Genomic DNA, 27,396 nt, shown 5'->3' with positions numbered 1-27,396 from the left:
CTTGGCAGTGCGAAGACAAGGCCATGCTTTGTGGGCAACTTACGAAGTTGACAATCCCTTCCACTGTCCACAGCTTGAAAGCCGGAGTCACACCAGCAGGTTCCTTGGGTACAGTTGCTGTTATTAACAGCGTCATAGCAGTCACTGTCAATGGAACATGTAGGGTCCCCAATTCTTCTCAGGATACACTGTGTGGCGTTGAACTCCGAGTTAAAACCCGAGTCGCACTGGCATATTCCCGAGGAACAGTTACTGTTATCTACCGCGTCCGAACAGTCGCTGTCCAATATACACTGATCCAATCCGATCCTACGTAACCTGCATGTCGTATTGTCATCCTTCACCGCGTACCCCGAGTTACAGTGACAGAGCCCGGATGTACAGTTGCTGTTCTCTACAGCATCGATGCAGTCAGTGTCCAGGCTACACACATCGGAGATTATCCGCCTGTCGCAGCCATCTTCGGCTGGATTCGCCATGTATCCAGAATCACACGAACACATACCGGAAGTGCAGTTACTGTTCAACATGGAGTCGTAGCAGTCAGAGTCTAAACTACAAGTGTCGTCAAGTTTTCGCAACTCGCACATGGTGTTGTTGTTAGTAATTTTGTAGCCGGAATCACAGGCACAAAGGGACTCGGTGCAGTTGCTGAAGGTCACTGCATTGTTACAGTCTGAGTCGTGCACACATGCGTCCCCTATAACACGTAGTGCACACGAGGTGTAGTTGAAGGTCACTTTATACCCGGGGTTACAGGCACATCTACCATCGCTGCAGTTGCTATTCATCACAGCATCACTACAGTCATGGTCAAAGGTGCAGTGATCAGTGACCAGGCGCAATTCACACATGGTCAGATTTCCAGTGGCCTTAAAGCCAGATTCGCAAAGACATGTGTAATTTTGACACAACGAGTTGTTGACGGCGTCATAGCAGTCGGCATCTATCACACAATTCTCATCACCGATTCGTCTCTTGATACACTGAGAGAAGTCATCGGTCTCGGCAAATCCTGATATACAGGTGCAGAGCCCGTGCGTGCAATTACTGTTGTCTATAACAGACACGCAGTCGATCTCCTCATCACATAAGTTCCCTATAAACCGAGAAACACAAACTGTCCCATTGTCAGCATCGTAAAAACCGTAGTCACAGAGACAGGTCCCCGAGAAGCAGCTACTCGAGGGTACAGCATTGTAGCAATCTGAATTGTCAGAACATGTGGGGTCCCCTATGCGCCTTCGGGTACACTCCAGCAAATTGTCTTCTGGGTGGTATCCCGGTTTACACATGCATGTGCCGTTAGCACAGGTGCTGTCTATGATAGAGTCCGTACAGTCGGTGTCGTTCATACACTGTCCGTCACCCACTTTACGCCGGGAACACGTGTCTCCGTACAAGCTGGCTTGATATCCACTAATGCACTGACATACGTTTAGGACGCAGGTGCTGTTTAACACGGCAGAGGTGCAGTCATCAATGGTGGCACATTCACCTTGACCAATAGTCCTTAGGAGACACATAGATCCATCCCTCTCAGAGTAGTAACCGCCAGAACACATGCACGCCCCCTCACTGCACGTACTGTTCCCAATGGCGTCCAAACAGTCCGACAAAAGAGAACACGTGTCACCAAGCCGGCGTAACCTACACGTGGTGTTCCCTCGATCAACTATGTAGCCAGACAAGCAACCACACGTCCCTTGCGTACACTCGCTGTTCTCGACGGCATCGGAACAGTCGGTGTCGACGGTGCACGTAGGATCTCCAATCTTTCCTAAAACACCGAGGAATATAGGAGCTCAGATTTTACTCTACACAAAGCACACCACAAAGGAAGTACACTGGATACACTGACAGGAGAATAAAAGTATAACAAAAATGGACACCAGGAACACTGAACAGTGGTGAATTGGAAAGGAAACGTTTATTACTGGTCGTTGAAGGATTGAAAAAAGGTGGGGACACAGAGTGACACTTACTTAGAGTACAGGCATCGAGTGTGTCAGCAGGGTGAAAACCCGACTCACATCCACAAAAGTCGTCCCTACATGTACTGTTGTCCACGGAGTCCAAGCAGTCTGTGTCCACGATGCAACTGTCGTTAATACTCCCTACAAATACAGCGATCAAGGTCTCGTTAGAGTTATCCACATTCCCAGGCTAATATGTCACATTTATTTACTTATTTATTTATTTATTTATTTGATTAGTTTTTTAGGCCTTATTCAAGAATACTTCACTGGTATGACGGCGGTCAGTATTCATATGGTGGGAAGAAACCGGGCAGAGCCCGGAGAAAACCCACAACCATCCGCAGTTTGCTGCCAGATCCTCCCACGTACGGCCGGAGAGAAAGTCAGCATGAGTTGTACTTGAACTCACAGCTGGAGGTAGGCTATATGTCTTGTAAAAAAGCCTGCTTCAGGGAACTCGTGAAGATAATGTCTTACAATATTGGAAATGTTTCTTTTTCACTGTTAGTGAAGGTTATGTAATCATATAACATGCAATGTTAGATATTTACAGTTTATGATACACCTATAGTGTCACGAATAATGCCTATGTAATGGCAAAAAGAGACGATTGAAAATACCGTTATTTCTTGAAATAGCGCCTTCTGAAAGTAATTTTTTCACTTTCGGTCGATAATAATTCTTCTGCTTTACATCAAACACGTTTACATCAAACACGTTTACATCAAACACATTAATCATCATGTGAATATACTGTCTGGATAAAAGGAGAATGCGAACTTGAGCTGATCGTATATATAACCTCTTGGGAACACGGTGACAAATGAAAATGTCTTGGAACAGGTTGTACAGTTACGGGATAAGACACTAGGGCAGAGTGTTGTAAGAGAATGGTACATTTTGAACAGTACGTACGGAGAAGTTACGGGATAAGGCACTAGGACAGATTGAAGTAAGAAAATGGTACACTTGAACAGTACGTACGGAGAAGTTACGGGATAAGGCACTAGGACAGATTGAAGTAAGAGAATGGTACATTTGAACAATACGTACGGAGAAGTTACGGGATAAGGCACTAGGACAGATTGAAGTAAGAGAATGGTACACTTGAACAGTACGTACGGAGAATACATCTGGTCCTGTTTTCCACAACTTTGAATCCGGAATCACAGACACATGTACGGTCGGTACAGTTACTGTTGGTGACGGCATCTTCACAATCACTGTCCTCAAAACAGCTGGTGTCACCGATTTTACCTGCACAGGTAGCAAATTGTCATAAAGAAATGTATCCACAAATATTAACCCGGCCAGGAATAAAGGTGCATTAATATTAAAAATATGGTAAGTCCTTTAGAGTGGGGTGATATGAAATATATAAATATTTCTTAAATATGTGATATCATTTCTAGTCTCACTTCAAATATTAACTGATGTTGTCTACATAGGCCTAAAGTGCACGTGACTTATTTAACAGTAAAATGTCCTCCATTGTATAGGGGTGTAAATGAGAAAGTGTGACAAACAAACTTCTTAAAAGTTCTTTGAATGTTTGCTATGGAGAATAACAGTTTTTCGCAACAAAAGTAGTGGGCGACAAAAGTGTACGTACGTTTGAAACATATGGTTCTGTCCAGAGAGGGATTGTACCCCGAATCACAGCTACACTGTCCCTCCTGACAGTAACTATTGGTCACCGCATCTTCACAGTCAGTGTCCAGCTGACAGCCCAGGTCAAATATCTGATCTGAAAATAAGGTAGAACAGAACGCAGCCATCAATTTAGAGCTTGGAATCTAGAGCAAATATGTAATATGCTGGCAAGGTATCCAGGAAATAGCCATGGTGATAAAGTTTACAACTGACGGCAAATATGTGATCTGATACCACGACAAACCAGGACATATCTATCATTACTGAGTTTATTTATTAACCTGACGGGTGTTTTACGCCATACTCAAATACATTTCGCTTATACGATGATGGTCAGCAATATGATGGAGGAAACCCACGCAGGTGGCTGGCAGACTTTCCCTCGTACGAGCGGGGAGGAAGCCAACATAAGCTTAACGTGAACAGATTTTAACACCCAAGGAAACATATACATTCTGGACGCAAAGGAAATGTGTAGAATAAATGGCTTTGATATTTAGTGTTAAAGTTATTCACCTGAGATAGTTAAAATATATTTTGAAAAAAAACCAAACAAAGACTAGATTTTTATCTGGTATTAGAGTTATAATAAAGTTAGAATGTATTTTATATTAGAGGAGGATTTTTCAGTGAGATTCAGTTGAATCTTTCTTCATTGTATGCTTCTAAACAAAGGTATTTATTTCTCTGATTTTCGATGTACATATGTAACTTTTTCTGAATGATTAACCAAAGCCCGGCTCGGAAAGCAGCGCTGGTTGTAGTTCATTAATGTGTTAAATAACCAACACTTAAAAGCAAATTTTACTGGGAAAGCCAAATGTATCATTCTTTCAGAAATGAAGGCGTAAGTACTCCACAGACCAGTACTGTATCTCATGCGTATTTGTATAGATCTGTCAGGAATGTAATCCAATAAGATAAGTAGTCCACTTTGTAACAGGTATTTAACTAATCAGTGTACCACCGAAGCAGGTTGGCGGCATAAATGTTTAGTACAATATCCTTCACACAATATCCCCCATATACTATACCTCACACAATCTACCTCACACAGCATCCTTCACACAACATACATCACACAATTGAATATCCCACATAGAATATCCCTCGCACGATATCCTCACATGAAAGGGATATCCCCCACCCAACATAACTCACACAACATACATCATGCAGTGTACCTCGCACAATATGCGTCAAGCAATATACTTCACACACGATAACTCAAGCAATATTCCTTACACAATCTCCCTCAAACAATGTACCCCGCATAATATACCTTGCACAGTATACAACACGCAATATCTCTCAAACAACATAACTTACATAAAAATACATAATGCTATATCCCTCGCACAATATCCCTCGCACATTACCCGACCTGGGGAGTATTTGGATTAACACTGGGATCCTCAGGGAAACTTTTACGGACAATAGCACATATACTCCTCCTTCACATCTGGCACCCGACAAGCCTGAGCAGTCACCAGTAGAAGACAACAATCTGACTTTGTTTTCCTAATCTTTTTTTTTTTACCATCACCGCTGACCTTGCCTGTGTGAGCCGGCAATCATTCGTCAGATCCTGTGGAAATGCTTCTCGTGCTAAGCCACTTCCCGTAAAGAAAACAAATCATTTGTCAGCGAGATTCGTGCATTGCTAACTTCCGATTGTCTTTCTGGCTTTGAGTCTAATAAATTACATCAGAATGCGCTATTTAGCGCAGGAATCAGTCTCACGCTGGGATGGATCAGCAAGATTATTTCTGGTACTGTTGAACAGTGACTAGTTTTACAAAGATTTCTTTATTGACGTCACAGACAAGTAAGGTTACTTAAGTGATTCCTTACAAAAACGGCAACCTAAAAGATTCGTTAACATTGAAGGAAGTTAAGAAGGGATTGTTAGTTAGGAATCATACTACTCGTCAGTCAACAATCGAAGTCTTTGATAAAATGATTCGATTTAAGAAAGTCGTGAATCTCATGTTCCAACATCAAGATCCTTGCTTACAATAACAAAAATCATTTTACGCGCAAAAGCTAGTCAGCCATCATTATCAGATAGTCTTTGTTATCATTTTTAAGATTTAGAACTCATTACCCTCTCCTTTAGCTCATGTTAGAATATCAACATTGAGGTGCCTTAGCAATGTTCTAAAACTGTTTTCTGTTTAATTGTATTAATCGACGTAGGTATACTGTACGATATCATCACTGAGCTGCGCCTTTAGCAACATTACATGCATTTAACAATCATCCTGTGTCAAGATATCATAAATGTGGTAAGCCTGCCCTCTGAAGCGATGTTAAGCGGTTAAAAACCATCTTATTTGTGCCAGAGTATCATCACTACGAGATTTTTTTTTTAAATTGTCTGTGAATATTAAACATTGTGACAAGCCAGTGGGACAGATTTAAAGTCGCCTTTCTTTTTAACTTTTGGTAAAAGTCAGTTTTTGTCATAAACCAGCAACAACCGTCTACTGTTGTTTTTCCCTTAATTCCGAAAATCAGCATTATGGTTTATCAGTAACAAACTTCTACAGTTACGTAATCACGTGTCAAACTATGAAGATTGGGATAAATTTGTACAAGTAGAATGTTTTGCACTTGCTTCTTTTGCACTTGCTTTTAACCTGTTAGAAATTTGTTAGGCATATATATTTAGAAACATATCCCGGGCAGGCATTTGAAACTCAACCACGCTTGTTTCAGGACAAGTACGATATTAGGCTGATATCTGGCTGTGTACAGTGCCTCCATATTCAGTTACTGGTGTTGGCTGCCATACGCATTGTATTAGACGATTGCTTCTTCTCTTGGTTGTTATTTTAACTTACGGTTAAATGGTAGGATCTGTGGTTAGCGATATGAGCTGACTACACTAACAATGACTAAGTTCACCAAGGGAAACCAACGGAGTGTATTCCAAACATATGTCTCTCTTGCTACATTCTCTCAAGGCAATTTAGCTACCTAGCTCTGGAGAGCAAACTCAGGTCACGTGGTCACCATCTGTATATTGGCGATAACTCAGCATATGTCATAACATAACTGTAACAAAGATGTGTGGCTCACTGGCATACACCAGTGGTCATGTTTGCACAGGGCAGAAGGAAGCTTGAAACTACGAGCACTGTACACATCTTCTCAAACTGGTCGCGGTCCTGGTATTCTTGTACCAGTTGCTAAAATACGATTTTCCCCAAGATTCATTCATCTACAAACGTACATAATACTCTGAAAAGAAATCGGTAAGCAATATTCAACCATTATACGTACCACATGTACATCTGAAAAGCCTTTCGGTTATAGCACGAAAGTGTCATTTGTCATTGACAAGGCAATCTTAGTGCAGTTTTATCACTATTACAGCCTCACTGTCCACATAATTCTATGCAAAACTCCTTGCAAAATTTCTGCAGATAAATTACTGAAATGCATTAAAATCGTCTAAATAACAGTTTAATCACAAAAAAGCAGCAATAAAAAAGAAGAATACTCAAACTGTTATTACAGGAAATAAACCTGAATTTTCACTGTACCCTTTAAAGGAACAAAGAATGCACGTGAAAACATGATCACTTAGATGCGAGGTTACCATTAGAATCTGTAACTAGGATTGTGGTTTGATAAAGGTATGAGAGCGAGCACCGTTGTTTAGCTGATAAACTCACATTTTATACACTGTGTCTTGTCCAGAGAGGATCGGAAGCCACTGTTACATAGACACGTGCCTTGGGTACAGTTGCTGTTGGTTACGGCGTCGTAACAGTCGGAATCCAGATTACATGTTGCGTCCCCTATCCTACCTAAAAATATAAGTCGTTTAGAAATTAATATCAATTAACTTTTACTTTTAAAGCCATAGCATACACTGTCAGGTTATTCAGCTTTTGTGCGTTATTTGTGCGTTATTTGTGCAAACGACGTATAACGATGTACGGTATGTTGACCTTAATTACCTTTCATATTCTTGTACTTTTTCAGCAATGACTAGTTTTTTTCGGTGAGCCGTACTGTACAATTTACAATAGTTTAAAGTAATATACCATGCGGTAAGCTGTAAGTAGGTGTATAATTGTACCATTATCTTTCCTTTTGGGGCTTCCGTGGCTCAGTCGGTTAGCGCGCTAGCGCAGCGTAGTAACCCAGAAGCCTCTCACCAATGCGGTCGCTGTGAGTTCAAGACCAGCCTATACTGGCTTCCTCTCCGGCCGTACGTGGGAAGGTCTGTCAGCAACTTGCGGATGGTCGTGGGTTTCCCCCGGGTTCTGCCCGGTTTCCACCCACCATAATGCTGACCGCCGTCGTATAAGTGAAATATTCTTGAGTACGGCGTAAAACAACAATCAAAAAAAGAAAAAATCTTTCCTTTTTTCTGTTGAAAAATTTGTTCCGCGCTTAATAATACCGAACCATGTTCAATCAAATTCTGATCGCTGCTTGCATGAAGTCAACTCAATGATTATAAGCACCGGTAAGATATAACAAAGGGTAATTAATTCCGCAGGTAACTGTTAGTATTGTTTCTCACGTTTGTAGCAAGTGGACATATCCGACGAGGGATTGTATCCGGACACGCAGGAACATCTCCCATCAGTGCAGTTACTGTTGCTAAACGCATCCACACAGTCACTCTCCGCTGAGCACAGATCGCCAACTTTTCCTGTAAACCAAATAATGAGAAAACATGTATACATCCTCGGCCGCTGTCAGCCATGTGCACGGGTAATATGGAAAGTATGAGAACGCTTAATTCCCCACCGCAAAGGGCTAAAACACTTTACAAGCATATTAATAATTCACAAACACCTGAAAATTGAACAACTGCTCTGGTTTAAGGCCTGGTAAAGAATGTAGGCTGAGCTTTCGTTCTGTATTCCACGCCCGTTCCACACAGCTCGTAACGAGTAAACTTACTTTTTAAGCACTCTGAATTGAGTTGGTTTGGGAAGTAGCCAGAGAGACATTGGCAGGTGGTAGTTGTCGGATCACAGAAAGAATTCACCACATAATCATTGCAAGGACAACACACGATTTCTGTGCTACAGTCTGTACCTATCATCTTGGCTGGAAAAAAAGAGTAACAGCGTCAAGGTGTCAATACACAAAGGTACAAGAATGCTTAACTATTTTCTTCACACGAAGAGAGGCCATTCACAATAAAATTCAAGAGGTGGCAACGTGTTACTGTTGCCACCGCCAAACTAATAGGCCTATTGTACTATATAGAACTGTTGTATTTTTGTTTTTAGGCGTCCGTAACAAACCAAGTATGCGTAAAACGGTCTTAAAAAAGTCAAAAATGTGTTTGTGTGGCTTCTTGATTCTGGCCTCTCAGCATCAGATTCTCACAGAAAAACGATCACACGCATACATTCACTTAATCATTTCATTCCTGAAACTACTTCTTAACAGTCAAAGTTATATTTTCCAGAAAATGGAAAAAGGGCAAGTCAAACATGTATCCACTTGTTTCTAATGCATGCCAAACGGTTGAGCTCTATTCAGAATACCGTGTGGGTTATTAGAAGTATTAAATTTACATCATATAACTGCGCATCAATGTACATTAATGTGTATATTATATTATATTGTTCAACAATGCATTAATGAAAAACATGTTTCTGGTTAATGTTTTGTATTCCTTTGTGGGAAGGGTAAATTGGTGCAAAGAAATGCTATAATAAATAAAAAATTGCTTGTCAAACATTATACCTTCGTCAGACCCATCTCCGCAATCGTCCTGTCCATCCAAAACCCACTTCAGCGTTACACAGTTACCGTTAGTGCAGGAGAACGGGCCGTATTTGCATGGTTCGGGGGCTGGAACACAGGGATGGGATCATGCCATGCACTAGTCCAAGGTTCGGAGCAAATGTCAGTATATAAATCAACATGAGCATGTTAAAATCATTGTCAGTCTAAAACACATGCAGCAAAGAGCATCCAAGTAATGTTACCCAAACCTTCATCACTTCCATCCCGACAATCCTTGTACCCATCCAACCGGAAGTACAATGGAACGCATCTCTTTCGATTTGTCCACAAGGCACAGGAGAAAAATGTGTCTGGGCAAGGAAATGCCACTGGGAACAAGGTAAATAGCAGGAACGCTACATTAAACTAGTCTGGACAGCTTGCAGTAAGTAGGTACATTTAATTACATTTATGGGTGTAAGTATGATCATTTTAATTTTTCTTTAATTTTTTTTTCTGTTTCAATGCAAGAGGTTGAATCATTTTCGGAATTTGGCTTAAGTAACAACAGAGATCAAATGATTTTATACGAGGATAATGTATGTTCAAAGTAAATATAGGCACAATTCGAAACGGTAAAGAAATAAGCGCATTTTTAAATATGTGCCTTTGTACACTGCACAAATGTCATGTACATTATTGTACAAAAGTATGACTTAGAATATTGTCCCTTACATATATAGTTATACATGTTATATTTAAAGCAAGTTAAGCTTGTATACAGCTTTCCTGGTTTCATTCAAGATAACCTGAGCTGCAGCTCACCAACAGCCGAATCGAAGCTATAGGTAATTTCCTGCACAACAGTATGGATTTGAGATCCACATTGTTAAAGTACATTAAAGATATGAAAAGTGTAATTTCCATAAATTACACAACAGTATGGCTACCAATAGTTCTGCTCTCTTAAAATTATACTATTGGGAATGAACAGTATCACATTCTTCAATAACTATAGATGTTAAGAGGATACTACTCAAGTAAAAAATGGCTTTGGGAAGTTTATACCAAGAAGCAATTTAGCCATTCATAGAAGTATTTGACGTGAAATCAAAGCGAGTCTGTGTTGTCAGAAGTTCATTCTTAAACAGGTGATACGTAATCACATTGTACCTTAAGGTATCACTCTACAACTCCGCACCCCCCACCCCCCACCCCACCCCACCCAACACACACCCACACGCGCTCCCGTACACATCTCCCTAATGTGAGCTTCTATGTAAAGCAAACCGCACTGCCGTCCAGAATTACTCCGTATGGAAAAGACGAGAGCGGATCATTCACATATAAGATAAAGTCAGTGTTGTCAGTTCACCTTACTCATTTACGATATATACATCCAGTTATGATTCGACACAAATTAGCTCGGGCACATATGTCTACTATCAGAGATAGGTTTGTTTTTCAGCGATATGGAAGCTGCGATGTGTTATTCTAACGTGTATCTATGGCGGGTGTCTGTGTCTACTGGAGCACTCCCAAGCCGGGTTGAGGACGCTCCCCACACGTGCCGCAATCACTGTGATAAGACTGGCAGGTCATATCCTCATTAAATCTCGACAGCAGTCCCGGGCCGCCCCACCAGCCGACTGATACATTAAAGGTCTGTTTGATATTAACACCGGCTGGGAAACTTACTGTCGGATACATCATATACAGAGTACAGCTATTTTATCTACTCTACCAAAACTGTAACTGTGCCAGCGATCCTGAGGACGTAAAACTGGAGGTTTGCTAGAACACGTTTTACAGTATGCACATGACGTTGAGCTCACGAAAAAACTGCTATCTCCACCTAACTTTAAAATCTTTCTTGGAAAATAACTGTGCATGCCACAGCTATATTATATTAACACAGGAGTAAATATTTTGTTATATGATCGGGACCTTAACGCTTCCGAAATAATAAATGAAAATAACAACAAAAGCAATGCTGTCATAAAGTACTGAAAAGGGGAAGAACGCATAATAAAACCAAAAGCACATAGGTTCTAAACGCCCATTATGACCCCTAACAATACGGTGTATTTTGCAAAAAAAAAAATCGAAGAAAACAAAAAAGTGGTGAAGGTTCTTCAAGTAAACAAAATGTAATAACATTTTCAAGCATCCAGTTTTCTTTACGGTTCAACCAATTTTATCACAGTCTGACATTACGAAATTGTGTATTTACAGGAAATCCCGTGAACGTCACGTGATGCGAACTCCAGAAGACGCCAACACATTATTGCATTTATACTGTGAGCTTATTCAATGGGTGACGTCTTGCTAAGTAATAAACCGTGAGTGCCTCTATCAGCTGCTGATGTTTTTTTTCTTTAGTTAACCACTCCTTGAGGAACCTTCTCCGCATTTTGCATCGGTATATAGCCGCCTAAAGACGTTTACATTTTCGTACCAATGAAAAAGCCACTAGAGTTTGTCCAATAAAACACTATCGTGTGTTATGTAACTGTTAACAGGTTGCTAGTTTTGTTAGTACCTTTAGCCTGGGTGGTCCCTTAAGTAGATTTGGTCTGTTGAAAGTTAAGACTGTGCATGTTTCTGAGTATCTCTCTCAGTTTGATGGGTTAAGAAACTTTACTTAGTGAGAGGTAAGCCCCCAGCAAACGAGAGGCCTGTCAGCTGAGAGTGGAGCCAGACAAATGTACAGGCATGATTTTACGTCTTCACTCAATGTAAATATTTCTACAGTTACCTGAACCATTCACAAACGAAAGTTAGGTGAACAAAAAACTATTGTCTGAATAAACCCTTTACGTTTTACCATATAAATGAAACTTTCCCTGCCTCAAATATTTTCAATCCTCCAACACCGACGATATTTTGTGAAGACGTATCAAATCTTCTTTGTTTGCGGAAGTAAGGTTCTTTAATCCAAATGCCAAATGTCGTATGCTTACCCTCGTCTGAATTATCCCCACAGTCGTTCACGCCATTGTTAAACTTCTCCCGAGGTAAACAGTCTCCACTAGCACAATGCATGTGATCTCCTGGACACAGGGGACCAACTGGACACACATACGTACATAAAAGCAGTAACATTACTGACAATGCTCAAGAAAACAATTATAACGAAAATCACAGTGCAAAGCGAATATAAGCACGTATTTAATACTCAGCTTGAAATGGCTAGGTTACAACTACATATAATTTTTAAAAAATACCCATTGTTGACTCAAAGATGTTCAGTCCAGGAAAATTTTATCGCAGCTGAAGCAAGCCTTTAAACCCAATCACTAAAACAGTTTATCTTTGTTGCCTTAGCCGATCTGATTTATCCTAAATAAGCTGTTTTCACTATTTCAATATTTCTGGAAGAGTATACGGTGATTTGGCAAACAGTGTCCTTTTGTAAAATATCTTGCTTACTTTCATCAAATCGCCCTCCATAGCAGTCCACCACGCCGTCTCGCACCTTGTTCTGGGCAATGCAGCTGCCATTGGCACATCGAAACTCATCTATTTCACAAAATCCGTGAACTGTCAAAAGATGAAATAAACATAAAATCATCGGCTAAGATTTTATACTCATTTCTGTTTTGGTATAGTCAGTGTTAATACATGCGTGATTGATTGATTGGCTGGCTGGTTGACAGACTCACTGATTGAAGGACTGATTGATTGATAGATTGAGTGCGTGTTGTGCAATGTCGTACTCAAAAATATTACACTTATACGAAAATGGTCAGCCCCATGAGTGGAACCATTCGTAGAGCCTGGAATAAAGCACCAATGCACCTTTTAGTATAAATCCTAGCGATTTTTCTACATGTAACAGTGATTTTCAACCGAACAGAGCTCATTGTAAGCGTTATTAGGGTAGTAGACTAGTGATTTCTGTAACTATAACAGCACGTAAGACCGCCTGTGCATGCTGTCGGCCACTTGTTGCCATCCAGTTCTCGAAAGTACTGAGAGAAGGTGAATCTCGAATCTCGCAATTGTCCTGTTCGATACTTGGACAGAATAAACACTTCGAGCGACAAGACAACGAGTAGGCCCCTATCTTAAACACGGGTCCACTACCAACAGCCATGTGTATAAAGGTGAATAGAAACTGCAAAGTCTTTGAAGACATTTTTCGTTTTATTTGCAGATACTCGGTATATATGAATGCTGTGCACTGACAAAATTTACTTTCTAGGACTGTTTTGATAGAGACAAAGTAAAATTCTGCCCTCCAGGTAGACAGCCTGACAAATGGCCAAAGTGCCCTATATTTTGACATGCACCACCGGAAGTTCTTCATTCTTTTGTATCTGGATATGTACGTATATATAACACGAAATAAGAAAGCGTATCGTGCACGTGGGTGCTTCCAGGTCCGCAACCACCCAGCATTTGGTTCTCTTTAGGAAGATGAAAGAGTATTTTCTGACTGAAAGAAACAAAGGATGATTCTGGAGATTAGCTTCCGATAACACAGCTGTTGGTCATCGGCAACGAAAAGCAACCGGAGCTGTGTATAACAAATTAGAGTTACTAGCTGGTCTCGCTTGTTAGAGAAGACAGTTGGCGGAGGGCGGATTCTGCATTGGCTGGCTGAGAGGCCACATACAACTCACATGCTAACAGGCGGCCAGTATAAATCCATGCTAATGTAGCTTGCCACATATAACATTTGCATTGGTAAAAAAAACGTGGCTCCAACCAATTATAGTTCAAAACCTATACTTCGGTTAGTTAAGGCGTTTTAGTAAAGGTGGAGAAGAGGACGAACTCAGATAAAGGAAGCGTGACGAAAGTCAGAAGTAGTCAGCAAGTGTGCGGACTTCGATTGCCCTAAAACATCATTCTTCACACATCTAATATAAAAAAAAATAAATAAACTTGGAGGTTAGACATAGTCTAAAAATAAACCCATAAACTGTTTTATATAAACTTCTTTGACACTACGATACACGCTATGGTATTCAGAAAAAGCAGAACATGGTGTCTATAAATTATAGGTGTTGATGCATCTATCCCATAAAACAACCTTTGTGTACGTTTGCTGTCAGTCGTTATAGTGTGAGTTACATGCAATTTATACGGTTTTTGGGGTCCACACAAGATTTGCATACTGCCAGAGTTTGACACAAACCTGCTTAACGATTTATCCATATTATCTGCCTCGTGGGTACATCACGTGTATGATGTGTACATTAAGTACACTTTCTTTAGAAGTACGGAAGATGCCAGTTTTTCGTGATACATCTTCACCGAGATTTCAGAAACGTTAACAGGACGAGTAGTCTATACTTGTGCAGGAAATGCTTTGCGGAATGCCAGCAATGTTAAAAAGCCTTGGAGAAGCCGCAGGTATCTGTCATATCTGTGGTGTGGGTATAATTAAACGCTAAGCTTTAGAGTTGCACGTGTCTGTAGAGAGGAGGCATGCGCTATGGCCCTGACAGGTGTTTTGGTGCTGGAATCAAAGAGAATGACGGCTTTAATACAGAAGGCGTCTGGGCTATCTGGGGGAAGGGATAGTTACAGAGGTAATGAGATGTGGCGAGCAACCCTGATCGATTGTGATGTATAGCATTATGTATGTGGTAATGGACGTCTTATTCCGTGATAGACACCGAATCCCGTTAGGCTAGCTGAGTTAAGACTGGAGACTGACAGACCCCGGGGGAACATCGTTATCTACCATTACACAAGTCATTCAACATGCCAAGTTGAGACAGGCAGACATCTGATTTTTTTTTTTTTTTTTGGTAGCCAGAAATGCAGAAGTACATGACATCCTGAGGCGTATACGTTGGACTGTTATACGTTTCACGTACATTTGTAAGTTATCATTTTCTTAAATCACAAAACTCCAGCAAGAGTAGCAGGTGACGTCAGAGACGTCCATTTTCAGGATTATTATATGTCTGTTCCTGTCGACATATTGTATCTTTACAACCATTGCGATTGACTTCTCGCTTCTTCACTATTAAAGCTTACATAGAGAAGAAAATATATGATCTACTATTAAGTTTCTTCTATAACGAAATCAGTTCATCCCCACCTTGAACGTAAAAAAAAATTACTGCTGAATTAAGTTTACATTAGGAAACCAGGCAGAGCCCGGGGGAAACCCACGACCATGTACAGGTTGTTGACAGATTTTTCCACGTACGGACCAATCAAATTAAACCAATGTTGTCACTATATATATCTATGTAGTGAAAAAGACAGGAATGTTGCAATTTCTCCGTAGGAGGTGTTTAATCATTACATGCACAAAGCTAGTTAGATAGCCAAGGCTCTATCTGTGTTTATTTGTATAGACCACCACTTTTACCTTTGCATCATGTATCCAAATTCAAGGAGCTTTATACGATGTAGGTAGTCAATTCAATATTCAGATATTACCAAAAGGACCATAGCAATGACATAACATAGCAGAAAACGATAAATTCATCGCCTAAGCAATGAAAAGATTTTGTAAAAGTTTCCAGGTGTGAACACGAAAAGCCAATTAGGTATGTATTATATGGTAGATGGATCGATCTATAAGCCTAAGCTCTTTGCAAACTTCAATTTCCATCAAAGCTTGCTTACTTTGGGTGAATAGGACGGTAAATCAATATCGGCATAATATTAGCGATGTGTCACTTCCAGTTTTCAAAGAGGCAGACAATCGGCTCTGGGCGGCAACATTTCTTCCACAGGCTGGATACAAAGTGATAATCAGCATGACTCTCTAAATAAACGACATCATGCATTTCAACCAGAAGCCCGTGTAAAAATCAGAGTATATAGTGTTAGCACACAGGAACGTAGTTAGCATGCGGGAAAATTAGCAATTAACCTAATGAGGCATATCTTCTAATGACAATGTTAAGCGACACTTTTTTCAACACATTTTGATTTCCAGCGGTCGGTATCCATTCAAGGTTCAATTAAAGTGGACGCTAGGAGGTAGATAAAACTTTCACTGTTTGACATTTACTCAATTTTAAAACTAAAATGTTATTACCTTAAAGAGTTAAGATGATGCAACATGTTAAATGTTGTAAAATATGAATGCCGTGATCTTAACTGATTGTTTGCATGTTGTAGCGTGATGACTGATAACAACGTTTTATAATGTGAAAGGCAACGCCCATATGTCTTCATTTGACAAAACAAAAAATCTTGCTAAATTTCAACATGTTCGAATTTTGTAATGTGATCTAACACTGTTGAAAGTATTAACCAAACATTATACATGTACACCCCATCCCCACCACAACTGTCAATATATATATCAAATAAATGAATAAATTGATTGATAATATATTAGGCAGAGCCCTTCCAACCCTTCCAAGTATGAAACAGTGGGGGATTGCTCTCATTGAGGGAAATGTATGTGTATATATATATATATATATATATATATATATATATATATATATATATATATATATATATATATATATATATATTCTGCCTAATATATTATCAATCAATTTATTCATTTATTTCATTATTGTATTATTGTTTTGATACGGTAAGTCCGCTACCTTGGCAATTATAAAATACTCACATACTTTATGTGTAGTGTGGCTTATAGATTCACACCGCATGTATGTGGAAGAAAAGGGGTCTTCAGCAAATGGTAGAAGGCACAAAATGTCCCACATGGGACGTCGTCAGCTTATAGCCATAAAGGCTCACGCAAAAAAGTGTGAAACCCTTTCGCTGTCCAAGACTGGGATTGGTTAAGTATAAACTAAGATACTCAGGACTACATGCTAGACCTTAACCAGTGTGATCACTTGTTCAAATCCCGCAAAAAACATAATGTTAACAAAATAATCATAACCCTGTTGTGCAGACAGAAAAATGCAGATAAACGCAGATGCTCACAATTTTATTGCAGTGTCTGTTGTGTAAACCAATTTTACCACGGGTGTACAGAATTGTGATAGAGTGTTCCTTGAAACATTTTTAGTGCGATCGGGGGCGGCTTTTTACAAAGCAGTCGCAAGATTTATTCATTTATTTGACCGGTGTTTTACGTTGTCTTCAGGAATATTTCACTTATACGATGGCGACAGTCGCAAAATGCGACTGGCGCATAAGGTCCATGGCAACATACAATGTACGTTACCAAGGTAAATTGCGCGTGTCATAGCGTTGCGACAGCTTTGTAAGACGGGTGTCTGTTGCTCTCTTGTGATATATTTGACCTATGCTGTCATATTTTGTCGCTTTTCATCATACCTGTATAATCTGGCCATTACGGGTATAACTGACCTCAAAACATAAACGTACTCACCAGAAGAAATCCTCATAAGACCGACGAGAATGGCCAGTAACCAAGCCTTTTGGTAGCTCGATGGCTCCTCCATCATGATTGACCACAAAAAAGTCATCACAATGTATTACACATTGCACATTCAAAACTCCAAATCTTTCGGTCAACTCTCTTCTTGGTAATATGCTTTACTTCGCTTTCCAAATGCCCCAAACCATGGAATCATCAGTGGTCATTTGGAATTGGTAGCATCACCTGTGGCTTGTATTACATGTGTTTTCCATGGAATCATTGTTTCCAGGTTATCCAAGGTACTTAGACCAATGCTTGGGCTAAATTCGCTTATCCAAGGAGGTCTGCTACAACCGAGGTATTTTGAAAACTGACCTTGAATTAGGTCGAATGTTCTTAAGTCCTACCCGCCTAAACATCCACACACTGCGTCATTTGTAACTTGGGCGAATACGTTCCATTTTTAACTAGATCGTCTTAGATTGATGAAAATCTACATTTAATAAAGAACACGATCCCTGAATATACAACCACCACAAGTCATGTTCTCCATGTAGTCTGGCAAACCTGTTGTAACGCTGGTACAAGTTTTTTGTTAATCAAGCGTTCCATCTGTCAGAGGAATCCCCACTGAGAGTGACAGCCAGAAAGAAAGTAAAGAAATTTGCCGGTGATGCTGGAAGCAGCAGAGTTCCTCGTTAAAAGAGGTGGGCGAGTGGGAGGGTTTTCACACTCTCATGACGGCTTCAAGAGAACAGTAATTTGTGCGATAGCTTCGTAAAACAATCTCCTCTTAAAGCATGGATGTTAGACAACGAAGGTGATGTACTTATGCAAAAACGCCAAAACATTGGCAAACAACGTCAAATCATAGTGGGTCGGAGTTCGATTTGGATGCAGTCAGACCTTACCCCACTTCCTACATCTTATCGACAGATTCCGAAGGTCGTTTCAGTAGCTGTTTACGATAATACCAGGCTTCCCCATACTTCTCCACCCTTCTGGAATACCCATCAGCCGCCACTATTTTCTGCGTTTCTTTAGCGCGCTGTTCAACTACCTGGCTGTACTAGTAGCTGGCAAACCGAACTGCTCGCTTCCTTCGCTCCAGCCTTGGTGAAAATCGGTTGTAAGGATGTAGTAAGTTTACTCTGACCGTGTAAACTCGCTCACCTCACAGGTTTCAACAGTATACAGCCCGGCCACGGTGTATCTTGGTGCCTGGTTATGATCAGTGGCTGGACATGGACATAAGTACTACTCATTAGACATGCCAGGTTAATGTACTCGGTCAAATCGGAGAGCTGAGATGCATGGGCGTTTGGAAGAACATGTAGCACACTGTGACTTACACCCCAGTAAACGTCATCACTATCGGTTTCTCATCCGTCTTCATTCAGTAATGCTTCCAAACCCAGCACCACGAATCACGAGCTGTCGGTTATCTGCCGCTTACCTTATAACTTAGAGGAGGAGTTCTTTGCCACAGCTAAAACTGCTCTTCAGCTTCAAAACACTTTTACCGTTTTTCAGAATGTTCTCGTCCAAAACAAAAAACGAGAAAGGGAATTTCCTGCAGTAGTTTTACACTTGCTATGTATTAAAAAGTCCCTGCTGTTGATGAACGAGTATATAGTAACCTGAGTGAGGACAGTGCTTGGCTAAAGAGATCGTACGTAATGGCAATAGCTGCGGGACAGCCAAAGCCCTGTTTCTGTAGCAACACGAGTAAACAACCGCGGCTCAAATGCTTGTGGTGCACACCTTATGGGTATACCTCTGATTAACGAACCCTTAGAGCCCAGTGTCTCTCACGCGTCCCCTGGGTGCGTGAGATACTAGTCGTGTTTGTAACGGCCTTGTCGGAGTGGCCGACACTGCACAACAGCTGCTGCTGTGTAAACCACATGGTGGAACAGTGTACATGTTATATCAAACTGGCAGGCATTCAACTTTATGCCATTGGCCATATGTTTTGGTCGTTTACAAGGATGTAGATAATTATATGAGAAGTATATGTGCCTTGCCTAACTTCTGTCTATGCATATATTTGTATACCCGAACACAAAAAAGAACACTTATGTTTACACAGTACAGAGAGAATTTTAAGTTTCTTAACATTACCACCAAACAAACACTGAACTTAGAGCCATGGCAAAGTCGGTTATTCAGAATTATTTTTACTGGTAGTGAGGATACATAAAAATAATATATAACAATAACGTTACACATATAAAATCTGAGAGGCATTCATATTCCAACCGTCAACCATATATGCTTGCATGGGTATTCCGGGTCAAAAGACTAACTTCCAACACAATGTTTACTACAAACCACCAAAAAAATTAAGAAGGTAGGCCTATATAAAGCAAATAAAGTCAGAGATGATAGAACCCGAATAACATTGTACGCCTATCGTTACAAAATTACTTACACCTTCAAAGAATCCAGTGATAATCGATAAGTTTTAAAGTCATCATGTACTAACATCGAATCGTCAAAAATCATGGAGATGTATAAACAATACCACGTTAAGGTCAATGATAACAGTTATCATATCTACGCAGCTCCTGAAACAAACAAATAATATACATCACCATTACACAAGATGAAGCATGTATGTCTTGACACTTTATGGGTAGAAAAATGTTTCATAAAATACATAACAAATCCCTATAGTTCAATATTGATTTCACATGTGATGAGGGATGGGATTTGAGGGATGGAGTGCCCACCAAACTTTCACTCTTTAAAACTCCGGGTCTTCCCACTCAAGGTCAAGGTAATTCCACTCCTATTTTCGTTCCACTGAAGTTACACAATTTGTTTATTACATGGGTGTCTGTGAAAAATGTTAATATTCTCAGATAACCACTACGCAGTTTAGTCTCGCGTGCACAAGAGAAATACACACACATATCTAACGGGGATCGAGAACACCTTTTCTACGTTTGGAAAGTGTTTTTCCATGTTGCTTAATTTAAGCTGCATGCATTTATATGTACAGGTATATAATCACTTCTTTGTTAAAGCTCGCTGGTTTATTCCGTGCACTCCGTATTCCTCCACCCATAAAACCCACCGAAATCCTATATGCAAATAAAAAATAAAACTGACTGGCATTATAATGTGCAATAATCAAATGAAGCAAATAAATTAATTCCAAAATACATAAATATTATTTATGTAATATTTGGTTCGGGAGCCTCGCTGCATGGTTTGGTTGGTTATGTGCTAGCTAGCAACGAACATCAGGACTGTGATCAATGAGGTCGCGTGTTCGAATCCAGATCTTGCTGTGCCCAGACCCTTCACTTTCCTGCGCCGATAAAGTTGACAAGCTTAAGTATAGGTAGATGTCATGTATCAAGGCTCTGCCCAGTTGCCTCCCACCATAATGCTGGCTGCTGTCGTATAAGTGAGGTATTCTCGAGTACGGCGTAAAACACCAATGAAATAAATACCGGTCAATCAAATATATAAATTACGCTGTACAAAAGAATTGTTCACTCACGCAACGGTGGTGAAGTTTTTATGGATGAAGAAAACCGGGAAAAGGGAATTTGGGAAACGACGTATATATGCATTGCATATGCGCATTTAATGGGCATATGCCCATTAAATCGGTCGCAGAGAAATATTTATTTACTAATTTATTTACTTATGTCGGGCTTATTGCTGTGCTCCATAATGTTTCACTTATAGAGATACGACGGTGACCCGTTTTGTGAGTGAAGACAAACACAGTAGAGATACGCATATCACAGTTTTCGGTCTTATACCTGAAGTAAGCTACAGAATTCGCGACGTTACTATATATTTCTCCCAGATAGAACCGGCACATGATGATTGCACTTATTTTCACGTTGTTTTCTTTATTTTCAGCCAAATAATAGCTGTTTTCAGCTTTTTCTCTTTTAAACCGAATAATTTACAACAACGGCTGTAAATCATGTGCGGTTTCCTATAAATTTGTTACAGTATAGTATAGTGGTATAGTTAAAGCTCCGTCGAGACTATCCAACATCGTTCAACTTCTGTTGACTCTGTCGAATGCTGTCGAGGTAAGTTGGGCGTCCCGTCCACACTACAAATCAGATAGGTCAACATTGTCCAACACTGTTGTCGTGTGTTGAGCTGTGTGAAAGAACATGAGACACATTGATTTTCTTTTGTCCGTGTCTTTGTAATCTTTAGAGAGAGTGTTGTACAGGCAATGATATTTTTCATACTCCTCTATCAACGAAACTGTCTCATCGTGAGACCAGTTTTTCTCTTGCTTTAAGTGCCGTCATTTTGCACAGGCCACGTGCCTTAGGACGGTCGCGTTATTTCTACACGCACGCTGATTGCCTGTAGGCACCGTTACACGATTAGGGGCAGCTTTTACGATACAGGCGCTGTTGCACGAACACTAGTATGCTCAGCGTGTTATCATACTACCACCGTTACATATTAGGTGCTGTTACAAGATTCAAAGATGCCGCGTTTTACAATATAGGCACCTTTACACAATTAGGAGCAGCGTTAAATCATGGTATATATAGGCCGGTGCTGTTATACCTTTAAAGGTGCAATTCATGATCAGGCACTCGACAACCTTCACCTATAGCCGTGCCTGAATATCTACAAATTCAATTCCAATACTCTTTAAAGAAGGTATACTTTAACGATACGAAAGTAATGGGCTGATTGATAAATTGATTGATTGATTGATTGATTGATTGATTGGTGGTTAAAGCCGAATTCAAGAATTTTTCATTTATTTGACGACGGTCAGCTTGATGTGTGGAGGAAAGCGGAATGCTCGGAGAAAACCATGGGCCGACTTTTATAGAGTAGGCCTAAGGCCTACTCCCGACAAACCTCTTGCTTAATCCCGCGGACATTCATAAAACTGACAACATGACATAATAGTTATATTATATATGTTTATTTTATATATATACGAGTACGATGAAATCCCATCGTGAAACAACGTAGGCCTATATGCCAAAACAATTCTATGTGAGCGCTAAACACAAAGTTGACCTAGGTATGAATACATATCATTTCGAATACATCAACTTCAGGACACACAGGTATGTATATGCAGGTTGTGTTTGCAGGTATCAAGGTTATGTGATAAGGGTCGAACCATTTGGGATTTGAGCCAAAGACCTTTGGGTTTTAAGTCCACGATTCGACCTCTAGACTATATACAGTAAGGAAAATTTTATAGCCCGAGGGTAAATAGCGATTATATATATATATATATTTATTTATTTATTTATTTGAATGGTGTTTTATTTAAGAATATTTCACTTATACGACGGCGTCCAGCATTATGGTGGGAGGAAACCGCGCAGAGCTCGGGGGAAACCCCACGACCAGATTGTTGGCCGATACTCCCACGTACGGCCGGAGAGGAAGTCAGCATGTGCTATTCTTCAACTCACAGTGACCGCATTGGTGGGAAGCTCTTATATGTAGTCAATCCTACCACAGCTGTTGGATATAATATATAATACAAATATGAACAAGAAACATTCTATATCACTATATCAGAATCATACTAAACCTAGAAAACAACTAAATGTATATTGTGTAGGCCATACAGGCCTACAAATCTTAAGTGACAAAACCAAGTGGTGCGCAAAGTTTCATCAACATCCATGCACCACTTTTTTTGTAAAGTTGCTGACAAATAGAAATGCATGTTATGAAAGCAAAGAATTGTTTACAAAAAAAATGAACAATGGGTTGAATGGTAAGCCAAAACCAAACTGTTCATAAACTCGCGCAAACTGTTCATGAATTAGAGCATAACTTTTTTCCTGAAGTTGCTGAAAGAATTATTCCACCAGTTCTAAAGAGCCGTTTAAAAAAGGACTCCTTGCAACGGGATGGGAAATATACTGGAACACCTGGATAGAAATAGTTCTGCATAACTGATGTGCCTGCAGTCAGACGCAGAGTGACAGCCATAGACAGGGAGTTATCTCCCTTCGGAAGTGCTGTATCTGCAATCGCCATTTCTTCAGCGATCGTGTGGGATGCTAGAGAGAAATGTCCTTCACAAATGAAGATTGGCTTCCTAGCTATGAAGAGCTGACAGTTCCGGAGATAGAACTTACTTCATCGGTTCTGCGGGCAGGCTCAATCCAGTTTGGCAAATATTGCGACAACCAGTGCAAGGTTACTATGTCCTCTAGACTAGGTTATTTCAATAACTACAACAACAACAACACGCCGCACTATTCCTTATATTATCGAATATCGTAGTCCGTCTTGAAAGCATATTATGGCCAGTGTTGACGTCTGTGATGTTTTACAACCATTAGCATATAGGGAAATTATTAAGTATATATCCTTCTTTGGTATGTATACTCTCTCAAATAAATGGTAGAAAACTGTTTGACAGTTTATCTGAAGAGTGAAAGGCTGTGTATGACAAAATTTAAACTAGCATACTGTCTATCACAATTAAAAACAGTGGCACAGGCAGAGATGCATGTTAGAGAAACTTCAAAGGAGCATATTAAAATGACCTAGTAGCCTCTCACTAATGGGGTCCCTGTGAGTTCAAGTCCACCTTATGCTGGCTTCCTCTCCAGCCGTACATGGGAAGGTCTGCAGCAACATGGGGATAATCTTGGGTTTCCCCCAGGCTCTGCCCGGTTTCCACCCACCATAATACTGACTGCCGTTGTATTAGTGAAATATTCTTCAGTACTGCATAAAACACCAATCAAATAAATAAATAAATAAATGGGCTTTGTCTTCACATCCACATTATCAGAGTGTGCTGATGATTGGCTCAGAGCCACTTAAAGAGGTTTTTGTGAACTGTGATTGGCATTAGTGTTGGCATTAAAAGTATATTTTTGAGCACCTTATGTGTTTCTTAAAGTGAACTTATACAGGTTAAATACAGTAAGCCAAGAGGAGTTTTGTATTTGAAATCATCACTCCAGTAGATCATAAGAGAGCCTTTTTTGATCCAATTTAACACTGGTTGTGGATTTCCAATAGGGCTCCAAAATTTGAACATGCAAACCTTCTATATGATGACAGACTGTCATGTTGTATGGATACATGATGTACGGATAAATGAAATTCATCTGATGCGATATTTCACTTGTCCTTCCCCATCACTACCCAAAGCTTGTATAAAGGGCGCTTATGATTTGCTTACATTGGTGTTTCAGCATTAGCCCATCATTAAATCAGGGAATTTTTTTATCATCTCATCAAATCTCTGTCATTAACAGTCATTCTGGAGCGCAAGTCTGTCACATACAGAATTTGTGCCTTAAGTTGCCTATGCTGTAATACGAGTATGTCAGTGCAGATTCCCTGGCTTCTTCTTTAGTCGTACATGAATGTCGAATGTCTGTCAGCAACCTGTGAATGGTCGTGGGTGTCCTGCCTTGCTGAGTATCCTCCCACCATAATGTGGCCGCTTTCATATAAATATAATATTTTTGGGTACAGCCTAAAAGGCCAATCAAGTAAATAAATAAATGTCACTGAAGATGGTAAAAAACAGTGGAAAAATGAGCTGATAGATTGTATTATTGAGAAGGATCAATTTTCAGCTTCAGAAAACATATATGTCTGTCTTACTTTCTTTGTATAGGAGTTCATGTTGTGCACAAAGGAATCTGGAGACCCACGATATTGTCTCAGCCTGGGGAAGGAAGTTACACGGTGTGGATTTGAATTCTTTGGAAAAGTAAAGAAGAACTGTGGAGCAGAGTTCACAAAATTCTGGCAGTGTGTAGACAATGCCTCAGGAGAAATGACCTTCAGGCAGTAAGTAACCAGATAAGTGCAGGTAACACATATTTGTTATACCTGCATTAATAGACATCTGTGTTGTTTCAAGATTATGAAGATGACCTAACAAGATATTGGAAAAAAAGAATGCAAAATTATGTACAGATAGGTATAGATAGGTGAGAATCTTTTCATTATTAAATATATTGACATCCTCCTCATTTTTGCCTGTTTAATCTGTGGCAGGTTTTTATGTACTTAAAATTTAAAGTGCTGCTGAAGAGAAAGAAAGTGGAAATGATAAAATAATATGAAGGATACTTCAAGAAAAAGAACAACACCATGGCTAAAATATTAACAATAAATAACACTCTTTAACCCCTACAAGTGAAGAGTCCTAAAAAATAAAATTTTTGGCACTCTACATAAGATTTTCCTGATACGATGTGATAATATTCCTTACGTGATGATGAATCAAGCAGACATATGTTATTTGTGGCTATATATCAGTAGTAGGTGACGCCAAGTGTTCAAGCAAATTTGAAATCGACTGAAAATTTTGTTTCTGTATGGTGTATTTTAAAACGATGGTTTTAAAATGATGCAATTTTCTTCACTGTTTAGGAAAGAAATCCAGACTATCTCAATCCTAATTATTTTATCCTGCTTTGAAGAGGTACAAGCCTTGACACTGGAGTAGCTCTTTAATTAAATTTGATTAAATGATTAAAACAATCTTGATTACAATAAGGCATAAAAAGCAAAAGAAATAAATGCATATATACAGCATTTGGTTCAAACTTGTAAACCACTTATATGTATATGTGTACTGATTGTGTTGGTTTGTCTTGTTTAGTTGCAGACAGTCCCAGCTGGCATTTGACAACTGCGTTAAAGAGAAGTTAGGGCAGGAGAAGCCACCACCAGGTTATTTTGCCAAGACTAGAATTGTCAAGAGCGATAGACCCAGGTATATGATAAAAGACCAGGTGTTACCTGACAGAATACCTGATCCCATTCCCTTAGACAAGGCTCCTGAACCCCAGAGTAAGGAGGGCGTAGGCCTACGGACATCACCAGTCATTTAGGATTTGTTGATACTACCTAGATGACTAAGGACTTTCACACAGATAGACAATATTAGACCTGTTTCAATGACACAGTGCTGCAGTTTTGCTTACTTTATCTGGACATAGCTTTGTACATAATGCTGAATAAAAGAGTTCCGTGTATCAGTTAACATGAATAGGTTCTGTATTCTTGTTTACATATCAAAGGTAAAGGGCCTGGAAGGAAATAGTCAGTTGTATGGCATATGTAGTGTTTATGATTCAGTCTGTGGAGCGAATTTGTCCGAGGAGGCTGTAACATTGTGAGCATGTAACTGTCATAGTGGTACACAGTTTTTCCTATAGTTCTGGCTTCCATATTGGTTATCTGTAAACCAGGATACTACCTGTCAAGAGTGGCATATGTACTACAATATATAACGGCAAGAAATAATTGTGTATGTCTTAATCATCGTCTGTCTGATTAGCTGGAGAAGTTTTCTCAATGCTTGTTGGGGGCCTGACTGGCCAAGAGGGTTAGCACACCAGCACGGTGCAATGACCCAGGAGCCTTCCATGAATGCAGTCACTGTGAGTTCAAGCCTAGTAAATGCTGGCTTCCTTTCTGGCCGCACATGGGAAAGTCTACCCACAACCTGAGGATGGCCGTGGGTTTTCCCCCACCATAATGTTGGTTGCCGCCATATAAATGAAATATTCACGAGTATGGCATAAAGCACCAATCAAATAAACAAATAAATAAATCAAATGAGTGCTTGTAGTTGTTAAGGTGCCTCTGTGCCCTAGCGACTAGCTAGCTAATGCTGCACAGTATCCTACATGTAGGAGCCTTTCATCATTGCGGCTTTACCAGCAACTCAGGATGTTCGTGGGTTTAGCCTGGTTTTCTCCCATCGTAATGCTGGCCCCCCTAGTATCAGGCACCAATAAAATA

General features: G+C 40.0%; 2 protein-coding genes across 2 annotated transcripts in view; one reads left to right on the top strand and one right to left on the bottom strand.

Moving 5' to 3' along the window:
- The window catches only part of LOC135461858 (multiple epidermal growth factor-like domains protein 6), a 36,417-nt gene extending 16,325 nt beyond the window's left edge, over nucleotides 1-20,092 (bottom strand). Inside the window, exons 1-12 of the mRNA XM_064739120.1 lie at nucleotides 20,066-20,092; nucleotides 17,641-19,525; nucleotides 12,774-12,884; nucleotides 12,305-12,412; nucleotides 9,360-9,467; nucleotides 8,562-8,711; nucleotides 8,176-8,307; nucleotides 7,316-7,450; nucleotides 3,592-3,726; nucleotides 3,102-3,236; nucleotides 1,986-2,117; nucleotides 44-1,780 (exon numbers count right to left, since the gene is read on the bottom strand). Of these exons, the coding sequence (XP_064595190.1) occupies nucleotides 44-1,780; nucleotides 1,986-2,117; nucleotides 3,102-3,236; nucleotides 3,592-3,726; nucleotides 7,316-7,450; nucleotides 8,176-8,307; nucleotides 8,562-8,711; nucleotides 9,360-9,467; nucleotides 12,305-12,412; nucleotides 12,774-12,884; nucleotides 17,641-17,737 (2,980 nt within the window). The 5' untranslated portion in view covers nucleotides 17,738-19,525; nucleotides 20,066-20,092. The remainder of the gene's footprint in view (nucleotides 1-43; nucleotides 1,781-1,985; nucleotides 2,118-3,101; nucleotides 3,237-3,591; nucleotides 3,727-7,315; nucleotides 7,451-8,175; nucleotides 8,308-8,561; nucleotides 8,712-9,359; nucleotides 9,468-12,304; nucleotides 12,413-12,773; nucleotides 12,885-17,640; nucleotides 19,526-20,065) is intronic.
- A 3,532-nt stretch (nucleotides 20,093-23,624) lies between these two features.
- LOC135461608 (NADH dehydrogenase [ubiquinone] 1 alpha subcomplex subunit 8-like) lies at nucleotides 23,625-26,632 on the top strand. The gene is made up of 3 exons (XM_064738784.1): nucleotides 23,625-23,808; nucleotides 25,253-25,428; nucleotides 26,249-26,632. The coding sequence occupies exons 1-3, from the start codon at nucleotides 23,680-23,682 to the stop codon at nucleotides 26,478-26,480; spliced, it is 537 nt and encodes a 178-aa protein (XP_064594854.1). The 5' UTR covers nucleotides 23,625-23,679; the 3' UTR covers nucleotides 26,481-26,632.
- Nucleotides 26,633-27,396: the final 764 nt, after the last annotated feature.

The sequence above is a fragment of the Liolophura sinensis genome, chromosome 1, assembly GCF_032854445.1.
Source record: "Liolophura sinensis isolate JHLJ2023 chromosome 1, CUHK_Ljap_v2, whole genome shotgun sequence".
NCBI classification, from domain to species: domain Eukaryota; kingdom Metazoa; phylum Mollusca; class Polyplacophora; order Chitonida; family Chitonidae; genus Liolophura; species Liolophura sinensis.
The sequence above is the reverse complement of the archived record's forward strand: the minus strand, read 5'-3'. Positions and strand labels throughout refer to the sequence as shown.